The 12,172-nt window shown below is 44.3% G+C and overlaps 1 protein-coding gene across 2 annotated transcripts in view; it reads right to left on the reverse strand.

Annotated features, from left to right (window-relative positions):
* Window positions 1-12,172, reverse strand: part of ADAP1 (ArfGAP with dual PH domains 1) — a 327,348-nt gene that overhangs the window by 67,906 nt on the left and 247,270 nt on the right. For both annotated transcript variants that reach the window (XM_073543118.1, XM_073543119.1), the window contains exons 3-4: window positions 10,577-10,668; window positions 8,565-8,647 (exon numbers count right to left, since the gene is read on the reverse strand). In XM_073543118.1, the coding sequence (XP_073399219.1) occupies window positions 8,565-8,647; window positions 10,577-10,668 (175 nt within the window). The remainder of the gene's footprint in view (window positions 1-8,564; window positions 8,648-10,576; window positions 10,669-12,172) is intronic.

Consider the following 12,172-nt stretch of genomic DNA (forward strand, 5'->3'; position numbering starts at 1 on the left):
ATCCCTGACGAGTAACATCATCTTGTCCCACCCCTGAGGAGACATTTCTTATAATACCATTATATAAAGAAATTGGTATTTAAAATGACTGCAAAACAGAGATGACTGGGATTCAGGATCTGATTACTATCTTAAGATGGTAAACCAATGATGTTAAAACGTTTAAACCGTAACAAGTCAGGTTTCTCTTTAACAAAGCTACGTCCGATAACCATGGGATATAAATATTTAGTACACAGTATACATTGAAATGCCACATGAACGCCCACTGAACCCCACTATGCTGCTTATATAACGCTGCCGAGTGGATGGCAGGAACACTGGGCCGATTCTTGCTGGTCACTTGTGAACTCCTCAGTTCTGGGGTCTCCTTTTACAGCGTTTCCTTTGTGACTTGGAAGCTTGTGTTCGAGTTTAGAACAACATGTCGCTGTGTTAACAGGACAATGCGCCACTTGCAATTGTCTGTCATGTGAAAGGCAAAAAAATGCCAAATAAATGGTATTTTGTATCTAAACATAAGGTCATTCTGGGAGAACAAGGAAAAGTTGCCTCTGCGTCACAGTGTATACTGGTGCTCTTGTATAAAAAAAGATCCATCTTAGTGGATCTGGATTTATACAATATAACTATATTTATTCCAGCCTAAGCATTAATTGAATAGGCGAAAACTGTTAGATCAGTATCCCCCCCCCAAAATAGACGAGGACACTGATGTGCACTGCAGCTCAACCAAGTCTATGACACTGAAGATAGCCAAGTGCTGTGCTACCTTCATCAAGATCACCTGGTGGAGAGTGACATGCCAAGCCTGGCATGCCAATGTGAGGAGACTTTTAAGACTTGCATGCTCCTCTGGGTAATTTAAATATGCAAATTGCCCCTTCTTAGAATAAGAGGACTTGAACTCTAGCGCCACCTATTGGAAGCAGCAATCCTAAAATTCAGCATCGACCCTTTAATGAGCCTTGTCATATGACTTAGGATAAAAGCCAAACCAGAATCTCTCTGTAGAGGCAATTTGCACATGCACAACTTTCCACTTCATTTACATCCTTCTGGATGTGGTCTTTCAGCCAGGTGTTAACAGGGTACACAACCATTTTGGCCATCTCTCCCATATACAGGAGCAATTGTGATAGCTGCAGACTAGTTTCAGACTAACAAACAATTGGTATATTTGTGCAAGTCCCAGCCGAATGGTGGCTCTAAAGAGTCGATCTGAATGCTTCCGTTTTTGGCACCTGTGGTCAGGACAGGACATGAATCGGTTATACACGTGCACAAAGGTGTCCGTTATCGTTGTCTTTTGTCTGAAACTGGTAGTTTTGATTTAGATCTCTTTAAATACAATATGTGATGTCACTAGTACAGGTGTAGTGATGTCACTGGCCAAAACATGTGTCCAAAGAGAAAAAACAAAACAAAAATTACATAATTGTATAGGTACTATGCTAATATAATGCCATATTAGAGCCTAAGACACATGAGCTATAAACACTTCCATTCAAATATCTCGAAATAAGCAAGAAGTGATGTCACTGATCCAGATGAAGTGATGTCACTAGGCACAGCCAGGTGCTCAAAGGTGGTCTCTGCCCAACCCTGGTGCTCCTCAGATATAAGAAGAATCTATAAGTGATGCCACCAATCCAAGTATAGTGATGTCACCACCTCCAGCCACGTGGCCAAAGGTGGTCTCTGCCCAACCCTGGTGCTCCTCAGATATAAGAAGAATCTATAAGTGATGCCACCAATCCAAGTATAGTGATGTCACCACCTCCAGCCACGTGGCCAAAGGTGGTCTCTGCCCAACCGTGGTGCTCCTCAGATATAAGAAGAATCTATAAGTGATGCCACCAATCCAAGTATAGTGATGTCACCACCTCCAGCCACGTGGCCAAAGGTGGTCTCTGCCCAACCCTGGTGCTCCTCAGATATAAGAAGAATCTATAAGTGATGCCACCAATCCAAGTATAGTGATGTCACCACCTCCAGCCACGTGGCCAAAGGTGGTCTCTGCCCATCCCTAGTGCTCCCCATATTTAATAAGAATCTATATTGACTCCCTTGATGTATACGTCCTCCCAACTCATACTATAAGTGATGTCACCAGTCCAAGAATATAGATGTGACCAGCTCCGGCCAAGAGACCAAAGGTTGTCTCTTGTCATCCCTGATACTCCTGATATTTACAGAAAACTATAATAAAGGGTTTGACCACTTTTTCTTTTACTTTACTCTGATGTGGTCTAGTGGTCATAAATCAGCTGAGAGGAGCTGACAAAAAGACAGATAGCAGAGTTAGAATCTCATACTATAAGTGATGTCACTGATCCAACCGCAGTGATGTCACCAGCTCCGGCCAGGTGGCCAGAGGGCGCCTTCACCTGCCCTTGTTGCAGCAGAGATTCGATCGGAAGCTATATTCCTTTCCATGGTGTATACGGAAGAGTTAACCCCCACTAGTAGTTTGTTTCCCAGCCTAGTGAAGGTGAGATAGAGATCATTTGCATGCTCCTCTGACAGGATAATTGGGCCCTCTACAGCACTACATCTAGGCTCAGCAAAATGGAATTTTAAAATGTTTTCAGTAACGTGTTTATCAAGTGCCAGGTCAGCGGATTTCTCTATTTTTTGTCCTCTTTTTTTTTTTTAACCTTCGGTTTGTAATAGAATAAAAAGTGTCTGCTTGACTGATTTTCTATGTCAAGGTGAACAGTTCTAAGAATGAAAGGCTCCTCAAGCTGTGACCGCAGATTATGTTGTCATATTAATATTATTATACAGCTATCTTCCACTCTCTTTCCAAGGCTCCGTGTATTTCTAGATGACCTTCTGCCATGCTGGATGTAAGTTTTATAATTTTAACACCATCGTTAAAAATATGATAATATTTGATATGGTAGTTTAAAAAAGAAAAAAAAAAAAAGAAAAAAAAGTAAAAAAAAATACTATATTCAGCTCAGAGATTAACAGAATATTTTAGTAACATGAAGAAAAGAGAATCTATTAGCAGTCTTTTGCTGTGCAATCTGAAAGCAGCATGATATAGGGGCAGAGACCCTGATTCCAGTGATGTGTCACTTACTGGGCTGTTTGCTGTCATTTTGATTCAATCATAGTTTTCTTTGCTTCAGATCTAGCAGTGATCAGAATTCTGAGCCCTGTATAGCCCCGCCCACATCACTGATTGGCAGCTTTCTGTGTACACTGTGCATAGGCAGAAAGCTTACAATCAGTGGTGTGGGATGGACTATACAGAGCCACTGACTAGGAGGCACCAGACACCTAGTCGTGCAGTGATAATATTCTGCTGATAAAGCACTGATTTTATTGAAACAGCAGCACATAGCCTATAACATGACATATTGCTGGAATCTGACTCTCACCCCCCTACATCATGCTGCTCTCAGATTACATGATAAAAACCTGCTGACGCATTCAGAAAACGATTACTTTAGTTGTGCACATTGCTCTATGAGAAGGTCTTCATCCACCAAAAGCGAACTCACCACCATCACTCATCCACATAGATGCAAACAGAAAAAAATCTGTTCAAACCATAAATACAAATAAAGTTTATATCAGGTTTACTGGAATTGCGAAAGGTTAGGACTAATACAGAGCCAGAGGTTGGCTGCCGACATATTGCTTGCTTTGTAGTACCCGGCATGTCCATTCTTTCCATAAAAAGAACAATGGAATGCCTTATATCTCCTGCGGGGGGCGCTAAAGGGGAAGACTTTCAACTAGTTATTTGAAGACTGTGGCCCAGTCATGCAAGAATCAGATGGATTTTCGGTAAGTAATTACCCTGGCTGCAAATAAGGGGTATGTTACGGCCATGTCTGGACCCTCTACTACAACCGCTGCACTTGCACTGACCAAGATATTGGAGGATACAGTCGTTGTGGTCCTGTTTTACAATAGTCTCGCTGGGATTCGTAGTCTCAAACAAAGAGGGTGTCTATATATTGCTGCAGGGTGCACTTTTCCATGAGCCTTGGGCCGGAGTACTCTTTATTTAAACTCCCAGCAGCTGCCAGTTATAGGTCATACTTACCCTGGTTCACACTCTTGTTGCTCTGCTCCTGCTCAGCTAGTTTGTCTCCTGTTACTGCTCAGCTAGTTTGTCTCCTGCTACTGCTCATGGCATTCTCCTGACCACGTCCCCTGTCCTGATTAATTTTGTCCCAGACTTTGACCTCTAGGATATGGCATGGCTTGATGACCCTTCTTTCTGCCAGCTCACTACCTCGGCCAGCAGCAACTCCGTAGATGTAACCCAGAAGGCCTTGCGTAAATCCAGATCCCTGTACAAAGGTTGGAGGGTGATTTACAGGGTTCCCAAACGGATGGGTACATGCAAAGCCCTATTGAGAGCTTCCAACCTTCCTCGGACGGCGCACCGATTCAGAGTAATTGCAATGAGAAAGGACATTTAAAGGGATATTCCATTTCCATCAAATACTTATTATTTTGTTTTCGGGTCAAATGAAAGGTTGTATTTTTCCATGCTTGGAATTCCTGACGTATTTTAATATCTCTGCTTGCTGGATATTCCGATCACTTGATGGATAGAAAAAAAACAGCTCTGATAACTAACACGGATTGTTGACTATTGGAAGTCAACAATGAAAAAAAAAAGTAACAAAGGAGAACATTTATTTCCTAAAGCCAGAATCCATGTGCAGTACGTCACCCCTGTTCTCGCCCTCATCTAAGAATGGGACAGCAGGAGCAATGAATCTCTAATACCCTTCACCATCCTCCCTGCAGTACAGAGAGTAGATGCCAAGAGAAGATTCCAGGACTGTAACCGAAAGCTTTGCAGCGCCACATCCTTCTCATCAATGGCACCGCTTCCTGCAGAAGTAATCATTACAACACATTTCGTTCGAGTCCCTCTGCTGATTTGGAAAATGCTAAGCAAAACATTAAAGGGAGCTTGTTCTGCTGAAGAAGGGCATTCCAAATAAATATATGTATAAATTATTAAACCTGGTAAATTCTGCCCGCTCAGTCCTTTCCCCGTAGATAGAATTGATATTGAGCAGGAAGTATGAATAATGTATGCCGAGGGGAGGGTCTGTGAATACGCATCGTGCTGGGAGTCTCCATGCAGCCCCCACCAGGCGTGCTATGCATCAGCATGTGGCCCTACACTCTCCTGCCAGTGTCTGCGGGACGTCAGCTGGTACAGTGCACGTAGCACCTGCAATAATTCATTCCACGCACATAAGTCACAATTATTTGCACAATTCGATCAATTTTCCCCCCCAAATAATTTTCCATAACTAATATATGTATAAGTTACCAGATTAGTGTGACACTGCTACATACAGATGCACATTCTATGCCTTGTATATGGAACATGTATCCAAATGTATACCTCTAAAGCATGGAGATTCCACTGTATACCCGCTGTAGACCTCTATAGCATGGAGACTCCACCGTATACCCACTGTAGACCTCTATAGCATGGAGATTCCACCGTATACCCACTGTAGACCTCTATAGCATGGAGATTCCACCGTATACCCGCTGTAGACCTCTATAGCATGGAGATTCCACCGTATACCCGCTGTAGACCTCTATAGCATGGAGACTCCACCGTATACCCACTGTAGACCTCTATAGCATGGAGATTCCACCGTATACCCGCTGTAGACCTCTATAGCATGGAGACTCCACCGTATACCCACTGTAGACCTCTATAGCATGGAGATTCCACCGTATACCCGCTGTAGACATCTATAGCATGGAGACTCCACTGTATACCCACTGTAGACCTCTATAGCATGGAGATTCCACTGTATACCCGCTGTAGACCTCTACAGCATGGAGACTCCACCGTATACCCGCTGTAGACCTCTATAGCATGGAGACTCCACCGTATACCCGCTGTAGACCTCTATAGCATGGAGATTCCACTGTAGACCTCTATAGCATGGAGACTCCACCATATACCCACTGTAGACCTCTATAGCATGGAGATTCCACTGTACACCCACTGTAGACCTCTATAGCATGGAGACTCCACCGTATACCCACTGTAGACCTCTATAGCATTGAGACTCCACCGTATACCCGCTGTAGACCTCTATAGCATGGAGACTCCACCGTATACCCGATGTAGATCTCTAAAGCATGGAGGCTCCACCATATACCAGCCGCAGACCTCTATAGCATGGATACTCCACCGCATACCCACTGTAGACCTCTATAACATGGACACTCCACCCTCTAGACACTGTTAACCTCTAAGGCATGGAGACTCCACCCTCTACCCACTGTAAACCTCTAAGGCATGGAGGCTCCACCATATACCAGCCACAGACCTCTATAGCATGGAGACTCCACCGTATACCCGCGGTAGACCTCTATAGCATGGAGACTCCACCGTATACCCGCTGTAGACCTCTATAGCATGGAGACTCCATCCTCTACCCACTGTAGAGCTCTAAAGCATAGAGGCTCCACCATAAACCAGTCGCAGACCTCTATAGCATGGAGACTCCACCCTCTACCCACTGTAAACCTCTAAAGCATGGAGACTCCACCGTATACCCTCTGTAGACCCCTATAGCATGGAAACTCCATCCTCTACCCACTGTAGATCTCTAAAGCATGGAGGCTCCACCATAAACCAGCCGCAGATCTCTATAGCATGGAGACTCCACCCTCTACCCACTGTAAACCTCTAAAGCATGGAGACTCCACCGTATACCCTCTGTAGACCCCTATAGCATGGAAACTCCATCCTCTACCCACTGTAGATCTCTAAAGCATGGAGGCTCCACCATAAACCAGCCGCAGATCTCTATAGCATGGAGACTCCACCCTCTACCCACAGTTGACTGTTAAAGCATGGAGACTCCACCGTACACCCGCTGTAGACCTCTATAGCAAGGAGACTCCACACTCTACCTGCTGTATATTAGACCTCTACAACATGGAGACTCCACCGTATACCCGCTGTAGACCTCTATAGCATGGAGACTCCACCGTATACCTACTGTAGATCTTTATAGCATGGAGACTCCACCTTAAACCAGCTGTAAACCTCTATAGCATGGAGACACCACCATATACCCACTGTAGACCTCTATAGCATGGAGACTCCGCCATATACCTGCTGTTGACATCTATACATTTGCTGGCCACATTATTTGTATTATAACGTTTCATTGCTGCATAAAAGCAGCTATATCAAATTATCCCACAAATGAACCTCAATTGAGGTAAAGTTAATGTCGGTGAATATAGTAAAGGCTAGACAATTCTATACCTGTAAATGCGGATGGAGATGCCTGGACGTCCCTCGGCCCCGACGCGCGTTTCGCACTGCTTCTTCCGGAGGCGTGTCAGGGCAGGAGGAAATCCGGTTTATATACCAGTACCATGTGTGCATAATCATTAAAAATTGCGCAAACCTGCGTTTACTATGTCCACCATAATAGATCGCTACTGGCGCCTGCGCAGAGAAAAATTGTACCGTTATGGTGGATCAATGGCGGCGCCTGCCCTGACACGCCTATAATACAAATAATGTGGCCAGCAAATGTTTTACTATTGCAAGGTGATGATCTGTAGGATATCAGGTGCATTGTTCTTCTACCTGTTCTTTGGTGAATTTTGGTGTTAGGATGTGAGATTTCATGGACTTGTAGTCCCTCCTTATTTTATGTTCCAGCACTTTTGTCTGTGTATATATTTTTGTGTCTTTTTGTATAATAAAATATAAACTTTTAACAAGTATACACAATTGTGTGGGGTCAACATTTTTTGTTACGTTGTTACCACAAAATTAATCTATAGAATGGTGACTTCACTCTCTACTTGCGGTAGACCTCTATACCAGCCGCAGACCTCTATAGCATGGAGACTAAACCCTCTACCTGCTGTAGACCTCTATAGCATGGAGACTAAACCCTCTACCTGCTGTAGACCTCTATAGCATGGAGACTTAACCCTATACCAGTTGCAGGCCTCTATAGCCAAAAATCTGGCAATCAGCAAGGAGAGGGTGGCGCTATGTAGAAAGTACAGCATGAGGCTCAGAAGCTAGCGGTGCATTGTCACGCCCCAATGCACTTCCAGACAACTTCAAGACGCAATTTCTCGCTGCTGGAGCAGCACTTTGGGGTTATAAAGGGATTGACTGGTTTATTTTTTAAAGGGCTATACAATCATATAACTATTTTGAGGGGGGGTTAAAGTTTTGGACAGGTTCCCTTTAACTCAACATTCTGTAAATAGATGATAAAAAAGGTGCTGTTACTTTAAGATTCATGCGTCCGAGCAAGTGTGCAGAAGAAAACCATAAAAACGAATCCTAAAATATACAGTATATCTGACTGGCACGGATTTCCAGTGCCAACCAAGGGCATTAATAGCCTAAAAGTACATAGCAGAGGTGACATTGTTATAATATTTATAAAGCACCGTTTGATCCCGGAGGATTGCGGAGCGGCTGGTGTGATGTGCTGCATTCTGGTTTATTTCACTGTAGGCGGCAAAAAGGATTAGGACAAGCTGTGGGCTGATAGCGGCCGTACCTGCAGAATACGGCTCCTGCTTCTCTATGTAGATGAACTCTTTCCTCTCGTACTTGGCTCTGATCCACTGCTCGCGGAGCACCCTGCAAGCACAAAGGACACGTCGTCAATGCCGCCTTATCTGCGCACACGTGTTACCCAAGCGGACAAGGGTCGATAAGTCGCTGAAAATACAATTAGGTCAGAAAGTGACTATTGTCCCTGTCTAGATCCTGTCACTAGCCATAAATCTGTGATTTTTGACCTGGTGTGACTCCTGCTGTTCTCCCGCACCTCTCCATTCTTTTGCTCCGGCACCTGAGCTATGGTCCACTCTTCCCCATGCTGGAAAGGGCCCCGCCGACGCCAGCGCCTATTTCAGCTGGATGTGCATCCGAGAACGTACGTGAAGGTGAACTGCATTGTGGTGCAGAGATCTGCAGGGTCTCTACATTGCAATACACGCCGACAGTAAATCAGAGACCGGCAGCTGATCTCGGTGCATAGCAGTGACATCATACGCTCCCAAAGCAGGCACGCCAAAGTCAGCTGCCGGCCTCTGCGTCAGCTAGTAAAGAGGACGGTGGAGCGGAGGAAGATAAGAATAAGCTTTTTTTAAAAAAAAAAACATGTGAGAACAGCAGCTGAAAGGGGAGCATTATTACAGGATGGGCTCAGGGACTGTGAGATTATACCAGGAAGGGGCCTAAGATGCGGGACATATATTACTGGAGGGGTTACTACAAAAGGATAGGGGACATTGTTACTGGAAAGGGTCCAGGATGGAAGACATTATTACTGGAAGGCGCCTAAGATGGCGAACATTATTACTGAAAGGGGCACAGGATGGGGGACATTATTACTGCTAGGGGCAAAGGATGGGGGCAGTATTACTGCAAGGGGCCCAAGAAGAGGGACATTATTACCAGAAGGGCCCAGGAGGGAGGACATTATACCAGGAAGCAACTCCTCAAAGGCTATGGACAACTTAAGTATGAAAATTTTTTTTTTTTTTTTTTTTTTTTTTTTAAATATTTGTGATTACCTTCAGCTAATAAAATCCCAGTCTGCAATCTCCAAACCTTCATTTATTTTCAGATCCCAGAAAATGCAGTGTGCTGCCTGATCCAAGTTTTAGGTTTTTCTCTTATGGGAGTTTCCCTCCCAGTAATATAGGCTGGACGTGAGGTCTGTGTTTATCTATGGTACTACGGTCTTCACTTACTTTCATATATCAGCATAGATTGAATAATGTAATTATTTCCTCACCATGTATTTTCCTCCTTGTATATTGCCTATTTTTTCTGCCCTCCCTGTGATACTTTCTCTCCTCTCCACTGCAGAGCTGTATATAAACCCCTCCCCCTCTTTGTGCCACTATTTCTAACCACTGATTCAATAGCAGGCAGCTACAAGAAGGACTTACAGCCTCTCAGCAGCACCGACTGAAATGGTAGAAAGTTTTTAATGAATACTAACAATGAAATAAATACTATGCTAAAGTGTGCAAAGTCTGTAATACATTATTAATAGTGGCTTTCTGTGTCATTCCCTGCTTCCTTACCTTACGTCCTGCACAAGACATAACACAGTTTTCTCTTTTAAAGGGGTTTTCTGGTTTTGGAAAGCTCCTGTCCCCAGGACTGCGTGTTACTCACCCTTCCTGGGTCCAGCACTGAGTCTCTACCACTGCTCCTGGTGTCTGGTATTATCTGCAGCGCTAATGTTATGTCGACAGCGCTGCAGCTAACAACTGAGCTCAGTAGCTCTGCCTTAGTTGATGGCATAAGCCGCTCAGCTCACCGATTGGCTGCAGTGCTGTAGATGTGACTTCAGAGCTGCAGACAATACCAGATACTGGGAGAAACAGCGGAAACTCTGCACTGGACCTGGGGAGTGCATGTAAAGCACTGTTAGTTTGTTTGTTTTTAAAAAAAAAAAAAAAAAACTGCAGCAGAGAATGGATTCTCTGAAACCAGAAAACATGCTGAAAGCATAAAATAAAGCAAAGGTTAATATAATGAATTACTCACTGGCAGTCAGAGGTTGTTGGCTTGTAATAAAACGCTGGCACTTTAGACTCAAACTTTGCTTGTGCTACTTTGTTTCCCAGACATGACATGTACTGAAAAAAAAAAAAAAAAATGAAAGAAATTTATGTAGCATCTACTTAAGAATGTCAAGGTGAAAAACAACTGCTCTGGGGCGATCAGTCGGGGACGAAAGGATATGTGCACACGTTGAGTATCTGGATGCAGACATTTCTAGGCAGGAAAAATTCAGCAACAAAAAATGCTAATTTTTGCATGTGTTTTTGGACAGAAATGAATGCTATAAAAATAGAGAGAGAGAGATAGATAATAGATAGACAGACATATAATTGCACAACCACCTGACATATAATACAATTGCACCCTGTGGAGCTTATTGGGCAGCTTTTTCTGATTAAATAAATAGAGAAAAAAAAAAAACCGCTGTGGGTTCCCCCCACCGTTTGTAACCAGCAAAGATAAAGCAGACAGCTGATATTATCAGGCTGGGAAGGTCCTTGGTTATTGGGCCCTTCCCAGCCTGCAGTCGCATCAAAAGTGGCACATCACATGAGATGCTCTAATTCTGGCGCTTTGCCTTGTCTTCCTGATTGCCCTAGTGCAGTGGCAATCAGGGTAAAGGGGCTTGGGGTTTGTGTCAGCTATGAATTGTCCAAAAACACAGCTAACATCAAGCCCTGGGGTTGGTAATGGAGAAGTGTTTATCAAACACCCCCATTATTAACCCAGTAAGAAAAAAGAAAAACAGACATACAAACATACTTTATTCGAATAAGCACTCCCCGACTCTATCCCTCCCTCACCAATTTATTACAAAAAAAAGTTCCTAAGTAAGTCCGCCGTAGTCCACAAATCCCACGTAGTCCAGAGCGCAGAGTGACCAGGAATGTCTGAAGAGCAGTGATATCAGTAACGTTAGTAACATCACTGCTCTTTAGATGTTCCTGGTCACTCTGCGCTCTGGACTACGTCAGATTCGATCACTGCTCTTCAGACGTTCCTGGCCAGTCTGCGCTCTGGACTATGATGGATTCGATCACTGCTCTTCAGACGTTCCTGGTCAATCTGCACTCTGGACTATGTCAGATTCGATCACTGCTCTTCAGATGTTCCTGGTCACTCTGCGCTCTGGACTACATCAGATTCGATCACTGCTCTTCAGATGTTCCTGGTCACTCTGCGCTCTGGACTACGTCAGATTCGATAACTGCTCTCCAGACGTTCCTGGCCAGTCTGCGCTCTGGACTATGTAGGATTCGATCACTGCTCTTCAGACGTTCCTGGTCAGTCTGCGCTCTGGACGGCGTCAAATTCAATCACTGCTCTTCAGATGTTCCTGGTTAGTCTGCGCTCTTCACTATGTCAGATTTGATCACTGTTCTCCAGCCGTCCCTGGTCACTCTGCCATCTGGACCATGTGAGATTCGATCACTGTTCTCCAGACGTTCATGGCCATTATGCACTCTGGACCATGTCGGATTCGATCACTGTTCTCCAGACGTTCATGGCCATTATGCACTCTGGACCATGTCGGATTCGATCACTGTTCTCCAGACGTTCATGGCCATTATGCACTCT

Source organism: Dendrobates tinctorius, unplaced genomic scaffold (genome assembly GCF_039654945.1).
Source record: "Dendrobates tinctorius isolate UK_male_01 unplaced genomic scaffold, ASM3965494v1 ptg000129l, whole genome shotgun sequence".
NCBI lineage: Eukaryota > Metazoa > Chordata > Amphibia > Anura > Dendrobatidae > Dendrobates > Dendrobates tinctorius.